At 37.7% G+C, this 17,935-nt stretch overlaps 1 protein-coding gene across 8 annotated transcripts in view; it reads right to left on the bottom strand.

The window, feature by feature from the left end:
* The window catches only part of NEBL (nebulette), a 501,273-nt gene that overhangs the window by 68,898 nt on the left and 414,440 nt on the right, over nucleotides 1-17,935 (bottom strand). For 6 of the 8 annotated variants that reach the window (XM_066233811.1, XM_066233816.1, XM_066233814.1 and 3 more), the window contains 3 exons: nucleotides 15,272-15,382; nucleotides 12,870-12,980; nucleotides 8,377-8,487 (listed from right to left, as the gene is read on the bottom strand). The exons of the other annotated variants lie outside the window; for them this stretch is intronic. In XM_066233811.1, coding sequence (XP_066089908.1) covers nucleotides 8,377-8,487; nucleotides 12,870-12,980; nucleotides 15,272-15,382 — 333 coding nt within the window. The remainder of the gene's footprint in view (nucleotides 1-8,376; nucleotides 8,488-12,869; nucleotides 12,981-15,271; nucleotides 15,383-17,935) is intronic. 8 annotated transcript variants of the gene reach the window in all.

Here is a 17,935-nt window from a genome sequence, read left to right as displayed (position 1 = left end):
AAGAGAGAGAGAGAAAAAAAGAGGTATCCACTAAAAGAAGAAAAAAGAAAGGAGAGAGAGAGAGAGAGTTAAGGGTTTTGGAGTGCAACCCTCATAGAGAGAAAGGAAGAGAAGAGGAAAGATAATGGGAGATGTAACACTTATGGGTAGTGTAGTTCAAGGAGAGGAGAGAGTAAGACCGGTAGAGAGTTAATCGGCCAAATTGGAGGAGGAAAAAAAAGTATCAAGAATGAAGATAAGAGAAACAAACGAACAAATATAATAAAATGGGATAGGTTATAAAGTCTGCAGATTATTCTTGATTTTGAGAGGTTATCTTCTTGCTTTTTCTTTTCTCTCCCTCTTCCTGGTCGGTGACTCTGTACCCCGGGTTCTGCCCCTTTGGCACGCTCAGGTAGAGGTTTGCAGTTGATAAGTCTCTATGGCAATGTCATGTATTGTGCTTTAGTCTCGTTGGCAGTCGAAGCTCAATAGCATTTATAGGCTCCGACAGTGAGAGAGTCCGTGTTCCTGGAGCCTTTCTCCTAGTCTTTCCTTCCTCAATTAGTAGCCTGATAATCCAGCTATGGGGTTGCTGCTGCCTCTGCCTGGATAGTAAGAGGCTCAAAGAGCTGGCAACTCCCCACTCTATTTCCACTCAGCACAGGGCTCTGGGTAAGGTTCAGTCAGTCAGAGCTGCTAGCATAATCAGGCGGGCTTTCTGCCCACTCAAAGACCTCTGGCTCTGCCACTCTGTCCGGTAACACAAGCGGGCGCCCACTTCCGGGGCGCTTGGAGGAAACTCTCACTCACTGTCTGCGACCAGGATATCCGGCCAGCAGTCTCACGCTCTGAGTGAAACCCCCAACCGCAGGGAAAAGTTGTAGCGTTGGAATTGAGTCTCACTCCGTCCCCGTGCGCGGCTTTTGCAAGGCGCTGGGGTGGCTCGAGATTCCACTTTGGCCCACACAAAGGCCCCTGACTCTGTCCCTCTGTGCGATAACACGGGCGCGCACTGCCGAGGCACTCGGAGGAATCGCTCACTCCTTATCTGCGCGCGCAAACCAGGATATGAGGCCGGCCGCGGTTCCCTCTGAGTGAAACACCCTCCAGCACAGAAAATCTCCACCGTTGGAATTGAGTCTCGCTCCGTCCCTGTGCGCGGCTTTTGCAAGGCGCTGGGGTGGCTCGAGATTCCGCTTTGGCCCACACAAAGGCCCCTGACTCTGCCCCTCTGTGCGATAACACGGGCGCGCACTGCCGAGGCACTCGGAGGAATTGCTCACTCCTTATCTGCGTGCGCAAACCAGGATATGAGGCCGGCCGCGGTTCCCTCTGAGTGAAACACCCTCCAGCACGGAAAATCTCCACCGTTGGAATTAGTTCTCACTCCCTCCCATGCGTGGCTTTCCCAGGAAGAAATTCTCGCCCACTAACTGCGCACCGACCAGGAGACAGGGTAAAATGGCCGCTCTGCTTTTCTTTCTTTGTTTGGGTTTGGCGCGAGTGTTAGCTTGTATTGCCCGGGTTGCCACAGGATCAGATTTTCCTCGGCTTGGATCTCTGTGCCACAGCCTGGTTCGGCCGTTTGTGCTGCGGCGGCCTGGATCTATTCACCCCCTTTGCCCGCCTCAGTTTCTATATTCACAGTTACCAGAGAAAGCCGCCCTGTTTAGGTTAGTGAGGAAGGCGGAGCATTTCTTACTCCCTATTTCCTTCGGGGTTTGGTTATATATTTAGCCAATTTTTCACTCAATCATACCTTTGGGTGTATTGCGAAGCATCTGGAAGCTCCAAGTATAGGTTTTTCTGTTTCTGGTTGAAGATCTTGTTGAGTTTTGGGGGAGATTTATCGGTATCGCTTCCTACCCCGCCATTACTCTTTATTTCTTTTTTTTTACAGTCTGCATGCTATTTTTCAATGAAATTTTTTATTAAGAGAAAAAAAAACTATTGACAATATCTAAGTAAATTTCTTCTAAAATAGTTATTTCCAAAATGTTTATGTACTCTCTAGATCTGTAGTCTCTGTTTTAAAGTAAATGTCTTGCTTATTTGTGATGTTCTAAATTTAGAGAAATTGTAAATAAAAATCTCAATCTCAGAGAAATGTTATATTTTTCCTAACTTCCATTCAAAAATCTGCCTATTTTCACTCACCTAGAGTTTCAGTTTCACTTTTCTTAATAAAAGTTTGACTAATACTGTTCAACTTTCAAAAGAATAATATTTAGTTATTACTACATCTATGCTGCTCACAAAAATTAGGGGGTATTTCAAAATGAATATAAAGCAATAAAATATTCCCTAATTTTATGAGCAGTATATAAAGAACTCTAAGTTTTTAGTAAGCTTTTAAGATCCTAAAACAATTTGAAGGACAATATAAGAACTGAGGCACTAGTCATAGACAGCCACGAAAATCCTATGGTAGAAGGTATGTCATTTAATTTTCAAATATGAACCTTCAAATCTAAAAGCATTTTAAAGCTCCATAAATAGACTACATAGGACACCACTTATATCAGTCAGTTATTGATACATTCTAAAACACCCTATAGTAGAAGGCTTAAAACAACATGATGACATATACATTTCAAGAGAGCAAGTCCCAATGCACACTGCCTTGTAGAACCTCTGCTTGAGTCATGTTTGCTAATGTCCCATTGGCTAAAGAAAAGCACACGGTTTTCATACGCCAATAGTAAATTATCAGAAAGAGAAATTAAGAAAACAATTCCATTTACTATTGCAACAACAAAATAAAATAATAATATAGATAGGAATAAATTTAAACAAAGAGGTAAAGGACCTGTACTTGAAAAATTATGATACTGAAGAAAAAAATTCAGAAAGATACACATAAGTGGAAGCATATACTGTGTTTATAGAAACATTAACACCATTAAAATGTCCATACTAGCCAAAGCAATCTACAGTTTCAATGAAATTCCTATTAAAATATATTAAAATACCAATGGCATATCTCACATATCTAGAACAAATATTTCAAAAATGTATATGGAACTACGAAAGACCCCAAATAGCAATAGTGATCTTGAGAAAGAAAAAAAAAGTTAGAAGTATCACACTACCTAATATCAAACTATACTACCAGGCCATAGTAATCAAAACATTATGGTATTGGCACAACAGGCATATGGATCAATTGAACAGAGTAGAGACTCCAGAAATAAACCCATTCCTTTAAGATCAATTAATATCTGATAAAGGAAAAAAAACATACAATGTGGTAAAGACAGTCGATTCAATAAATGATACTGGGAAAATTGGACAGATATATGCAAAAATATGAAACTAGACCACCAACTTGCACCATACATAAGAATAAACTCAAAATAAATTAAGATTTAAATTTAAGATACAAAACCATATATATCCTAGAAGAAAATATAGGCAATAATATTTCAGACATTTCTCATAGCAATATTTTTGCAGGTATATTTCTTTGGGTAAGGGAAACAAAGGAAACAATAAACAAATGAGACTATATAAAACTAAAGCCCCGCAAAAGAAACCATCAACAAAATGAAAAGGGAACCCATCAAATGGGAGAACATATTTGTCAATGATATATCTGATAAGGGGCTAATTTCTAAAATATATAAAGAACTTATACAACTCAGCCCTGGCCGGTTGGCTCAGTGGTAGAGCATCAGTCTGATGTGTGCAAATCCCGAGTTCAATTCTCGGTCAGGGTGCACAGGAGAAGCAATCATATGCTTCTCGATCCTTTCCCCTCCCCCTCCTCTCTCTCTTTCTTTCTCTTCCTTTTCTGTAGCCATGGCTTGAATGGTTAGAGTGAGTTGGCCCCAGCTGATGAGCAACAGAGCTGTGGCCCCAGATGGGCAGAGCATCGCCCTGTAGAGGGTTTGCCGGGAGACTCCTGGTTGGGGCACATGCAAGAATCTGTCTCTCTACCTCCCCACCTCTCACTTAATTAAAAAAAAGAAAGAAAAGAACTTATACAATTGGAAGACAAAGAATCCAATTAAAAAATAGGCAAAGAACTTGAACAGACACTTCTCTAAAGAGTACATACAGATGCCAATAAACATATAAAAAATATTCAATGTCATGAATCATCAGAAAATGCAAGTTAAAACCACAATGAGTTGTCAAGACATGCCTGTCAGATTGGCCATCTTCAATAAATCAACAAACAATAAGTGCTGGCGAGGGTGTGGAGAAAAGGGAACCCTCCTGCACTGCTGGTGGGATTGCAGACTGGTACAGCCACTGTGGAAAACAGTATGGAGATTCCTCAAAAAATTAATGGAATTGCCTTATAACCCAGTAACTCCACTTCTGGAAATATATCCAAAAAAGCCGAAACACTAATTCGAAAGAATGTGTGTACCCCCTATGTTCACTGCAGTGATATTTACAATAGCTAAGATTTGGAAGCCACTCATGTGTCCATCAGTAAATCAGTGAATAAAATGTTGTGGTACATTACACAATGGAACACTACTCGGCCATATTAAAAAAAAAGCTTCTGGGACAGCATAGATGGACCTGGGGAGCATTATGCTAAGTAAAATAAGCCAAAGACAGACAAATACCATATAATCTCACTTATATGTGGATCTAAGGAACAAAATAGAAACAGAGGCATGGACACATGAAACAGACTGACAGCTGTCAGGGGGAGGGGACTGGAAGCTGGATGAAAGAAGGCAAAAAGATTAAGCAAAGAACATATTTCTGTTTATGTATGATATATACATAAAACACACAGATACAGACCAGAGGGAAAAGGTGGGGTAGGGGCGGTGGGCAAAGGGGGGGTCGAGGAAACGGAAAGACACTTCGCTTGTAGCAATGGGTACAGGATGTGGTGTGCAGATACGTTTTGTTGAGTTATACACTTGAAACCAGTATGATTTTGTGAACCATGTCACCCCAAAAAATTCAATAAAAAATAAGAAAATCACATGGTCAAGCCCTTTGGTACTGAAAGGTTTGACTTTCTGAACCAATCATTCATATAACAACATGCAACACTGACTTTACTTAAGACAATTAACTTCGTATTATGGCTTCATCCCAAACTCTCATTGAAAAGGATTTGAGAACCTATCAACTGGGCAAAATGGGACAGGGTTACGATTATATGTAAATGAGATCTCTGTATTGCAAAGATAGAAACATCACCCAAATTGGTTTGGGCTACATTGTAATCATTGAACAGCTGACCCTCCGGCCTGTTTTCCCCTTAGATTTTAAATAACTAAATTTGTACATATTCTTATTATACAAGGCAAGGTACATAAAGAAATCTAAGTCAGCATATTATTGAATAAACTAATTTATTACCTCTATTATTTACTAAGGAAAGACAGGACATTCCAACAATTCTTAAAAGTCAAATCTCATTCAAGCCCATTCTCAGGTAACAGCGTGAAATACAAAACTTCTGTTCTCTACAGCAAAAGGGTGCTTTCTCTTCACTTCAACACTCGGTCCCATGAAGATGACTTGAAAACTCTTCTGCAGCCCTGAATCCTCCCTGCCCCATACACTAGTCCAGTACCTTCAACTTACTAGATGCACCCCATCCTCAAAATGACAGAAATTCAGAGAATTATAAGTAGTAATTTGATAGTTACTAAATATATAGTTATTCAGAAGCCCAAGGAAGTCACCATAAGAAAGTATTATTACGTCTAAGAAATGAATAACAGAAAAAGTACAAGAGAGAGTCAACCGTCCAAAGGACTTCTCCCAACCAGGGGGAGGACTTACAGGAAAACAACGGAGCTGTACAGAGACCTTAAAACCTGTGGAGGCCGGAACTGAAGGCCTGGGAGACTGGAGCATGGGAAGGGGAGGGGTGCAGTATGAGGATGGGCCGGAGAGGAACACAAACACCAAAGCAAAGAGTATGATGTCTAAGGTGGACACGACTGGAAGCCACTAGAAAGTTATAAGTGGGGGAAATAACATAATTTAATTCTTTAAGGACTGTTCTGGCTTCTGGGCAAGAATGGAAACTAAGAGGGCAAAATTCTGGTTAGGAATCTACTGCAATAATCGTGGTGTTACAGATGGCAGCCCAGGCGGGGTGGGGGTGGGGGGAAGGAGATGGCTTTAGGAAACCACTAGGGGGGTAGAGTCAATAAAACCTGCTGACAGGTGGAATTAAAGTGATTTCTGGGATTTCACTGATGCCATGTGCTAGGAAGCAGGTGGAAGAAGGAAGCAGCTATGAGGAAAAATTAAGCATTCTAATTTAGGTGTGTAATGTAGAGTCCCTGTTATAATACACTGTATATGCCATTCACATGTTGTAATACCTATGAGACATCAAAAGGTAAATGGTTGCATATTCACATCCATGTTACAGAACACTTAATTTTTCTATAAGAATGAGGTAGAACAATATGAAGTGACATAGAAAAGGGTCTGTGATATTAAGAGAGAAAAGCAGCCCTGGCTCTGGTTGGCTCAGTGAACACAGCATCCACCTGGCAAATGGACATCCCAAGTTCAATTTCCAGTCCGGACACACAGGAGAAGCAACCATATGCTTCTCAACCCCTCCCCCTTCTCCTTTCTCTCTCTCTCTCTCTCTCTCTCTCTCTCTCTCTCTCTCTCTCTTCCCTTCCTGAAACCATGGTTCGATTGGTTCAAGTGCATTGACTCTGGGTGCTGAGGATGGCTCCATGGAGCCTCCACCTCAGGCACTAAAAATAGCTTGGTTGCAACCCTGGCTCCAGATGGGCAAAGCATTGGTCAAAGACAGGGATTGCCAAGTGGATCCCAGTCAGGGCACATACGGAAATCCATCTATCTCCCCTCTTCTCACTTGGAAAAAGAAAAAAAGAGAGAGAAAAAAGCAAGCCTAGGACAAATATCCAGTATTTATTTTTTTTAAATCTGTGTGTGAACAAATGTATGTTTATCCATCTATACATAAATAAAGATCTGGAAGGCTCTACAACATATTTATAATAGTGGCTAGCTCTCAGGAAGAAAAAAAGAATTTGGGGTTAGAGTGAAAGGAAAGTTTTAATACTTGTTTAGCTGCCCTGGCCAGTTGTTTCAGTGGTAGTTGTTGGCCTGGCATGTGGATGTCCCAGGTTTGATTCCCAGTCAAGGCTCATAGGAGAGACACCCATCTGCTTCTCCCCTCCTTTCTCTCCTGCAGCCATGGCTCAATTGGAGTGAGTTGGCCCCAGGCCCTGATGATGGCTCCATGTCCTATGCAAGGCTAGGAAGAGCTCGGTTGCTGAGCAACAACCCAGATGGGCAGAGCATCACCCCCAAGTGGGTTTTCTGAGTGGATCCTGGTGGGGTGCATGTGGGAGTCTGTCTTTCTGCCTCTCTTCCTCTCACTTGATTTAAAAAAAAAAGATTTGTTTAGCATGTCTTCCCTCTGCCATTTATAAATGGAATGCCTATTAGTCATTCTCTGCCATCCCATTTCTTTATCTAATCCAATTATAGCCATCCCATCTCCCTGGTAAACCATGGGGATGTTGGCAGATCCCTACACACCAGTAACTCCCCAGCAGTCGGTCAGCTCCCTCCACCCTCCAGAGAGGCTGAGCCAGCTCTTCTAACTGCAAGTATCACATCACAGCTCTCAGGGTTGCCCCACTGAAGCATCCCCACAATCAGCCTGAAGATAAGTAAGTAGCACCCCTTAACCTGCACCCTCAACTTTTCTTACATGTACTTCTTATAAAATGATCTCTTCCTGAACACTCTCATTCCACTGACCCTTTTATATTCTTGAAAGTTTGGGGGTAAGTTCAAGAGGTATGGAACCAATTCTAGGGTGGTTCCTTTAAAAATATTTTTTTATATATGGGGATTAAAACTCTGTTATCTGATATCTATCATATCATAGCATCTAAGCCAAAATGTCTAAACTAACATCATATCATTACATGTATTACATGAAGAAGAAGTGGTATTAGACAAAGGAACATTATCACTGAGATACAGATATCTCAATGCCAAATGCTGACTCTGGAGAATTTACAGGCATGGTGATGAGGTCAACAGAGGATATTTTGAGAACATGCAACCAAATCACCCAGAAATCACCATCAAAGTTTTGTTAGAGTCTTCATAAATGTTAGAAACACATAAAGTGTCAAAACATTTTTCATAGCCTAGATAAACATGAAGTTTGTTATAAGATAAAGTAAGAGTATGTGCACATGCACCTGGGTGTGCATTCTATTAGAATGTCTTTTCCCAAGTTTTCTTGCATATATTTAAAGGAAACGAGCAAAACAGACACTAAATTTTCAAATAAGCGTGATGATTTGAAATGGCTTCCATTCCAAACTGTTAAACTACTCACAGAAAGCTTTGAAAGATTACATGTACTAATCGAGTTCTATCATTTACCCTACTAACCTCTGAAGCAATCTCCGAAGCTTTCTTGGCATGTTGTATTTCAAGGGTATCAATGCCAATCTGCATTCCTTTCCCTTTAATTTCTGACTCCAAGTCTTTCTTGTATTCTTTCTGTAAAATAGCAACATTTTACAACATTCAGATACTCAGGAAACAAATATATCTGTATTCAATGAGACAAAAAAATGGCTAAACATATTTATAAAGAAAAGAATAAGAAAAAAACACAGCTTACTTTCTGCCATAAATCATCACCTAGACCTAAATTTTCTGAACTGCTTAGAACTATAATCACTGTTCTCACTGAAAGCAAGTATATAAAGCTCTTAAAGTCTTCACTGCAAAAAGGCAATTTTCAGGTGGGAATTTTCACTGACAATTGTCTTGGGGTCTGGAGGATGGGGAGGCAGGTTTGAGTGGATGTTATAGAAAGAAGACTAACTTTGAGGCCTTGACAGCTATGTGATGCTGGGAATGTTTCTTAACATTTCTGGTTTATGATCTGCACAATGGGGACACTGGTCCTTCATACAGGATCGCTATGATAGCTTCTTTTGGTATTTTACTCTGGTATCTGTACACTAAGACCTTATTTATTGCTGTTCCTACTACCATCTTTGCTATTCAACTGTATCTGCCTAGACTCTGCCATTGAGAGTTTAAGATGATTTTTTCCAAGTATGACTGATAAGTGATTACAAGATCTACCTGTGAATATCACTATAATAGAAGACTTTGTAGAAAATTACTAATGTAGGATATGTAATGACAATATTACAGTATTAGCCAAAGATCCTAATGAACATCTTGCTCTGTTCACCTGACTACCATTCATTCCTCCTTCTTCCGGCAAATAAGTTCCATAATTTTATTTTCAGGAATTACTTCTAACTCCTCTCAATCCATACAATTTGGGTAGGTTGATTTTCCTACTCCCCACATGTATTTTCAATTCCGCTAAAATAATTTTAATGGTTTCTTTAATTTAAAGAACATGAATATGGTCAAAGATGCATGTAATTTTTTTTAAACACATAACAACTTACAATATTTTATACTTAAAACATTGTTAAACTACCCAGGAAGTTACCTGTACAAAATGGGTGACCAGGAGAACCATCGTAAGTCATCAGCACATGACACTCCCCTGACCACAGACAATGATTGGGTCAGGTGTGGGCACAAGGTAGAAGGTGATTTGGTGAGATTCAATCTTTGGACCTAAATTATAACTATAAGAAAACAATGCTCACTTCCCACTAGGATTACTGGCCACAGATATGAGTTTTCTTGTCCTTAAGATAGGCCACCACTTAAAGACAGCCTCCTGGGAGTGAAGCAACAGAGAAGATAACAGAGCTGAGAAATGAGGAAGAGAAATTATTTGAATCCCAACCTGAAGGACACTTGATCTTTGCACTTCTCTAGTCATAAGCCAAAACATTTCTTTTGTTGCTTATCCCAGTTTGAGTTGGCTTTCTATCATTTGCATTCTAATAGAGTTGCCATCATCATCATCATCATCATCATCATCGCCACAGTTTATTAACAAATGGGTATAAAGCTTTTGAATTTTTTCACTGCTAAATTCAGCTAGATTTTCCTCAGAGCACAGTGCCATAATTTGATATCAAACTGATGAAATAACAAAAATTAAAAGACTGAAAGCACTTTGGAAGCACTTCATTCTTTGGTATAAATTTCATGTAAAGGGAGCAGTGTCCACTTTCATGTTATAAAGAGATTTAAGTAGACTCATGCTGCATTCTTGGCAAGGATTAAGAGAGTCAGTTGGGTTGTAAGCAAATGAGATTTAAACTGCAGTCACCAACAGACCACAATAACACAACTTCCAAATTTCTGCCTTTTGTTTGTTTAAAAGATCAAGATCAAGTTACATCTCATAAACTTATTTTGATTTATAATATAGATTTGTCTCTAAAATTGGGAAATGGTCATTTTTCTGATATTACAATAAAAGAAGACAATGAGTGTTGGGCAAATAAGTTTGTAAAATATGTTTTTTAGGTTTGCTCACTTATATTTTGCATTGGCCTGGACAGCTCCATGTGTATGTAGTCTAATGGTTCTCAAAGTGTGCACCAGGGTGCACTGGTACACCCTAGAAGATTTCCAGGTGTGCCCTATGGTATTCCAGAGAAATATGTGCCTGTTGGGGACCAAAAAACCAGCTGGGTTTTTGGAGTTTAGATTTCGGGGGGACAGAGGTATGGGGAATTGCCTGTAAGCTGACAGTCTGCCCAACCCCCCACCTCACTTGCCTGATTAGGTTGCAAAAGGCTGTTAAGCTGTGGTGCTGGATTGTTTACACTATCCCCCATGTTCCCTGGAAAGACTAGAGGCAAGTTTCTTCTATCCTTTGATTGGTGTAAAGTTAAGATTTGCTAATGGCCTCACTTTGCCCTATAAATAAAGCAAGATGCAGTTTTTGGGCACACTTTGTTCCTGCCAACAGCAATTACAGGGCCCTCCCAACCCCGTATTTTCTTAATTCCACACCATTCCCACCCGGAACCTGAAATTACTAGTTGCACTGGTCTGTGGCATGTGCCCAGATATAAAAATAAATATAGTTACTCTATTATACCATTTCATTATGGGAATACCACTTTTTTTGTTAACACATCATTATTATGTTTATTATTAACACATCATTATATTTTTTTTAGAAAAATACACCCAAATAAAAGGAATAGATTTCTCAAAAAGAAGCGTGATATTAAAGAATTCGATTCTGGAAGTGAACAAAGATTAAGTGTAAATAAAATAGGACTTGAAGGCTGACAGGCAGAATTTAATTTATAGTATTTTCCATCACTTAACACTGAACAATATGATTAGATTAGAAACTCATTCATGGAATCTTCAAGTGATTTTGGTTTAACATTAACAGAAGAAGAACTGGCAGCTATATCCACTAATCATGGATTGATGATTAAACATAGGGAATTGTCTCTTGAAGCCTTTTGGATTTCTATAAAAGAAGAATATGTGGCAATATCTAAAAAAGCTTTGAACATTTTCTTACAATTTTCAACATCCTATTTATGTGAATTAGGATTTTCTATCCTCAACACAAGAGTAAAAAGAAAGGAATTTTTCAATGTATTGACAAGGAAATGAGAATGCCTTTCAAATATATGCCCAAACATTGAAGAAATCACTAGGACACATCAGGCTCATGTTTCTCATAAACACAAGAATGAAAAAACAACACGTTCGCGCTGGGACCTGCCGAATTTACTAAATCTTACTAAGAATGTATCTATATATATATAAAGATATTGGCCTGACCTGTGGTGGTGCAGTGGATAAAGCGTCAACCTGGAAATGCTGAGGTTGCCGGTTCAAAACCCTGGGCTTTGCCTGGTCAAGGCACATATGGGAGTTGATGCTTCCTGCTCCTCCCCCCACCTCTCTCTCTCTCTCTCTCTCTCTCTCTCTCTCTCTCTGCTCTCTATAATGAATAAATAAAATCTAAAAAAAAAAAGAGTAAATGTTTAAAAAAAAGATAACTGTTGTTTTTTTTATTTTTAACCACTCCTTTTTATGAATTCTAAAAAGCATAACTCAAAAAACTGTAACATAAGAATGTATTTTAATGTCAAAATAAATTTAATTTTGTTGTATTTATTTTGTTTAATTACCATAAAAGTACATTTGAACTTAATTTTTTTCTTTAATATTTTACTTAATTATTATAACATATTTCTCAGAAATATGTATATAGTGCGCCTACAATTATTTGTAGGATTTTAAATGCACCCCAACTTCAAAAAGGTTGAGAACCACTGGTGTAATCTGTGAAAGGCTGTGATGCTTGCCCTCAGTGCGGCAGATTGCAAATTACGAATTATCTGCCAGCTTGAGAGGGGCCATTGTATTACTAATGTTTGCTGGAGAAGGGATTTTTTTTCCCATCCTGGGTTTTGTAGGAAGAGAAGGAGTATTGAGGTGGAACCAAAACTGAGGGGCTTTGGGAGCTCTGAATGAAAGGGAAGCATCTTCCCTGCCTGTTTGCTCATCTGCCGGTACAAGACTTTAATAAATAGAATGGCACCATTTTTTGGCACCACTGTTTTTTTACCATTTGCCCGAATCCAATGAGAACCTGCATGGTCATGATGGTGGTGGTCACTGGCCAAACAATAAGTATCATTTTTTTAAATTTATTGGGGAAAGATTTCTATGACACAGCTACTCATAATCAACTTACACACAAAAACAGTGGGATATATATAATAGAAAAATTTTTATAAATATATCTATTTACTTATACTTGTATCTATTAAAAGATAAAAAACTTTGAGAAAAGTTTATAGATATATTTATATATATCAATAAAAATAAAGCTATTATATTTGTATCCATTAAGAGAGAAAATCTTTGAGGAAGATTTGTAGGTTAAAAAAAATCAGCTAAAAATTCATACGTTCTCAGTTGTTAAATACTGTACATATAACAGTACTCACCTCACTAGCCATTTCAGATGCCCGTTTTGCTCTCTGAATATCAAGAACTTCTGAACTAAGATCCATTCCTTTCCCTTTTATTTCATTTTCCAAATCTTTTCTATATTCCTTCTATGAGACAAGAATATTACAATTTGAAATTTACTAGGAAGCTCTTCAAGCTTATATACTGTTTCACTTCTTTTCTAGAGACCACAGAAAAAAGAAACTATTTCTGGAAAGGCATGAACTGGACTCCCAAGCATTCATGTTCCTTACATCCTACAGAACTTTTCTCTTTTAAACATGTTATCAGTCTTTTCCCTTTATTATCAGTCTTTTCCTTTTCATCTTTTCTTCCAATATATTTTGGTATCACATTAATGTCACATTTTAAAATAAATGCCTTCCCTTTAAATGGCAAGGATGGTCTTAAGAATACATGCTTCTTATTAATTATTTAAAGTATTCCTTTGAAAACTGTCTACAAAATATGAATCACCAAAAGAATGTAGTTGAAAAACAATGGAAAATTACAAAATCAAAAGGACAGGTGTAGCCAAATTTTTAATATAGGTTTCTGTTTTATTCAATAATTCATAAAACCAAATAATTTCCTACAGGTCAATATTATATAGTGTGAATTTCACCTCTTTTTAATATTACATTTTAAGTAGATCCAAATGTCTTAACTAATACATGTGCTTGAGTGTCCTAATGAATTTCTTATTTTCTTACTAATTACATTATAAAAATAATATCTTAATCTAATTCATCTATGTTGCACTTATGACTAATTTGACAGATGAAAGATGAGCCTTCAAATAATAATAAGAAATCATGTCTCAGTTAATTTTAGGATTCATTTCATGGTATTTTCTCTTTGTCTCATATAATCAAATTATCTCGCCCTCTGCTTAACTAATAGTTTACAAGACATTGTAACTAATAGTTACAAGACATTGCATGTGCTTTTAGAAAGAGCTCTGGTATCAAATGACCCAGAGGAAAGTCAGAGTTCTTTTAATAATTTGGTCATGCAACCTTCAGGAAGACATTAAGTAACTGAGCCTGTATTCCACATGAGCAAAATGAAAATAAAAATGTTACATCAATGTAAAAGGACAATTGGGAGAAATCAAATGAAATGAAGCATTAAGTGATATTTTGAACACTCTAAATGGCAACATAAATGTAAAAATCATAATCAAGTAAAAAATGCAAAGACTGTTTAAAGCTAACACTTAACACTTAGAAAGGGAAATTACAATTTCATTAAGTCACTAAATGTATCTTTTTAAAATTAGACATCTCTATAAATTAATTAAAAGATTTGTAATCATAGACTTCTGGATCTTTTTCCTATCCTGTTGTACACACGCTGTACCAATAAATCTAAAAAAGATTCACTCAAAAAAAAAGAGAATAAAAGAAAAAGGCAATGGTATTTTATTAAAGTCATTTCTGGATCTCAAACTAGTTTTCACACTGTCATTTGTATGTAAATGATAAAAAGATTCCTCTTTTACAATTCACATAAAGAGCACGTGTTTTTTAAATGAAAGTCAATAAGCGTAGGAAGTTGCTACTTGATTAGCCTTCAACTTCAAAATATTTTATAGGAAGGAAAGCAACACAAGATATGGTAGCAAAAAACCTCTTCCATATGCCTACTTTAGCCCAATATATAACCATGAATCACATTAAATGCATAAAAGCAGTTAAATCATAAAGGCCAGTTGGCACCTGGTTTTTAAGATAATGCGGTTCTGTGTAGATTATACTCATTTATTTCATTGATTTAAGATACTTCTTTTAGTACAGAACTCAGGATGAAATGGAGTTCTATAATATTTTCCCTTAATATAAAGAAGATCTATTTAAACAGAAAGTTGGAAGAGTTTCAACTTACTTTGTCGCCATTAAAAAAATAAAACATAAAACTTGTAAAAGGATGGACGGTGAGCATGGTAATTTTAATTGTTAGATTTGAGGACCTCGATGCTCAGTAAATTTATACATTACTTGTGAGCCAAATTCACCACTTAATTGGGGGGGGGGAGAATCCTGCTGAGAATAAATAAAAAATGGACATGAGTTCCTGTGTTCTACATGCAAAATATATTATTTTTCCCCTACTTAGAACACAAACTACTTATAAATAATATACCATTTATCCAGACCTTCACACATAAGCAACTTATTTCTGATATCAAATATCCTAAGAATGCCGTGAGGAAGTTTAAGAAAAAGCTGATTCTAATATGAAAATGAAAAACTCTATTAGCAAAGGTCAAAGTTAGGTAAAGACTCATAGATTAATATTTGAAACTCATTGAATTAGTAAAGAATCATTAAGTAAATACTATTTCTTTAGTTTTTAGTTTTCTTTTCAATATTTAATAGTAAATATTGGATCATACCTCTTTCAGAAGGTTGGTGATGTACTTTACATGTAAAAATTCTGGAGTCTTGTCCAAATCCAGTGACGATCTTCCTTTAATCTCCTTCTCAAAATCCTCTCTGTAAACTCTCTGTTAAATAAGACCACATAATTTTAAACTAACAAAATACTAGTGACTGTTGAAAAGCAGAGTTGAAAAACAGAGTTTCCCAGAATAAAATTGATATTTTTCTTTTATAATTCTACCACTTCAGAGTCTTCATATCCACAGGAATAACTCCAACTTTATCATAAATTTTAGAATTCTATCAAACAACAGCAGAGCCTTCAAGTACCAACTCCCTCTGGGAAAGCATTCTAGGGAGGTTGCTTAAGATTTTACGGTCTGTTATTGTCTGACATCAACCCATCTGGAGAGGGGAACCAATAAATTTGGCTTTGTGATTGGATCACCCAACTGGTCCACTCAAAAAACTGGATCCACCCACTGGAAGAATATCTGGCAGCACGGAAGCCCATTCCAACCAAAGCAATAATAATGTTCATGTCCTCATCATTCTTCTCACTGTCTGTGTTTTCAAGTCAACTCAGAAAAGACCATTTCTAAACTGTAATAGAGGTGGGAAGGGAAGATTTTCCTTTAATGATTTTGGCATTGAGAATATTTTTCTACCATCTACAGAGTTTGATACCAATCAAGTTACACTGTGAGGAGAATCTTACCTTGAACCTGATAAGCTATTCCTTAGGAAAGGGTTCACAGTAAGCAATGAAAGGTGCTCACAGTGACTGTGGAGAGCCTAAGTCCACACCCACACCTGCCCTTCTGACACTCTGCCACCTTTAGGTTATGATTCTCTAAACTTTACCAGTTGATCTACACGTTTGCAAATCAGTAAAGACCCATGTTTTATGACTATAATTACAATCTAAGTAACAAAACTATCAATTGATCTAAAATAATTTCCAAACAAGAGCCAAGATTTTACCAACTAAATATTTGGTTTTAATTGTATCACAAAGGTGACAAAAACAAACTCTGCATGAGACTGCTATTAATGCAAAATAAAAAGCTATTTCCATGTTGATTATATTCTTATTACAAAGGCAGGTAATTATATAAAGAAATTCTCCATACCACAAGGGAGGATCAGAGAACAGACTGTCTCCTCACCTACATCTGTTAAATATTTAACAAATAATCTAGTTATAGCCATAGAAAAAGCCACAATGGATGTTCTGTAAATACTAAAACTAACAAAGCTACCATACTTTTTGTTCCATAAGACGCACCTGACCATAAGACATACCTGACCATAAGACATACCTGACCATAAGACACATCTAGGGTTTTAAGGAGGAAAAAAAAATATTCTGAACTAAATGGTGTGTGGAAGGCCAGTAGCTGCGGCCATCATGGCCTCCTGGCCAATGCAGGTTTAGGTTCACATTTAATTCGGATAGATTGTAAAGAAATAATTGAGCCAAGAACTGGTGAACCACTTCCCTTTATTCTAGACTCGTACCAGTCAACGAGTAAAAGACAAACACATGGGACACCAAAACCCACTCACATGTTCCTCCGGTTCCACAACCAGGAGAATCTTTCTGGTTTTCCTAGAATCAAAGGCCCCATTCGCCTTATTCACCTCTGTTCTCCATCTCCTTCTCCTGCACAAACTGGCTTCTCCTTCAGCATTCAGCCATTTTGGCTGGCTCTTCCACATGACCTCCCTGCCCTGTTACAACATGGGCTCCTCATCCCTACCATAATGCGGTCTCCTCCTCAAAATGGCTTCCTAGCTCCTCCTTTTAAAAACTTTTGGCACAAAAGCCTTCCCCCAACACATATTAGCATAACCCAGTCCCTTCCCAAGCATGAAAGGCAATTGGCTGTATCACATGAGAGCATCACCACGAGAGCAGCAGCCATTTTTAACAGTAAGAATGAGAAAACACCAGAAAATACAGATTTTACAACTCCTTCGCCCAACATCCCACCTCCTTTTTCTCACTCTGCATACAAACAACGCTGAGCCTAAAATCCAATGGCCAATGGCTGTAATCAATGAGAAACAGTTCTCAGCCTTTGCAAAAGACAATTTCTCCCTCCTAACAATACCAGATATCAGAATAGCAAGCTTGAAGACAGTATTAACAGAAGGCGCACACAAGTCCCATTGTAATAGAGTTTCAGAGCATATAATAGATATATGTATAATTACAACTAAACATTGAAGCTGATTTATACCTGATGCCAAAAGAGCCACCCAAAAGCAATGACTTAGTTCTCTGACTGATTTTTTTTTTTTTGTCAGTTTTCAACATTTAACTTCCTTTTATTCTGTGGAGCCACAGCAATGGTCAAAGCCAAGTGCTAGTGATCAGACTTGAAGATCACACAATGGGCAGCACTTTTTCCATGCTAAGGATAACTTTGAAGCCCCGTCATCTGTACAGTATTGTGAAACCTGTACTTAGGGAATCTCTCCTCTTTTAAGGGTCCATCCCCAATGGGAAAAAAAAAATCAACTAAGCAGTTCATGTAAATAAAGATAATTTAGTCTACTTTGCCCATTAATTCTTTGAGAGGCAAATATCCATGTTTTGGAGGGTCTTAACTGCATTAATAAGATATAAAACATAAAAAATATGCCACAATTTTCTCTGTTGCTTGAAGAAA

This window comes from Saccopteryx bilineata, chromosome 5 (genome assembly GCF_036850765.1).
Source record: "Saccopteryx bilineata isolate mSacBil1 chromosome 5, mSacBil1_pri_phased_curated, whole genome shotgun sequence".
Lineage (NCBI taxonomy): Eukaryota > Metazoa > Chordata > Mammalia > Chiroptera > Emballonuridae > Saccopteryx > Saccopteryx bilineata.
The sequence above is the reverse complement of the archived record's forward strand: the minus strand, read 5'-3'. Positions and strand labels throughout refer to the sequence as shown.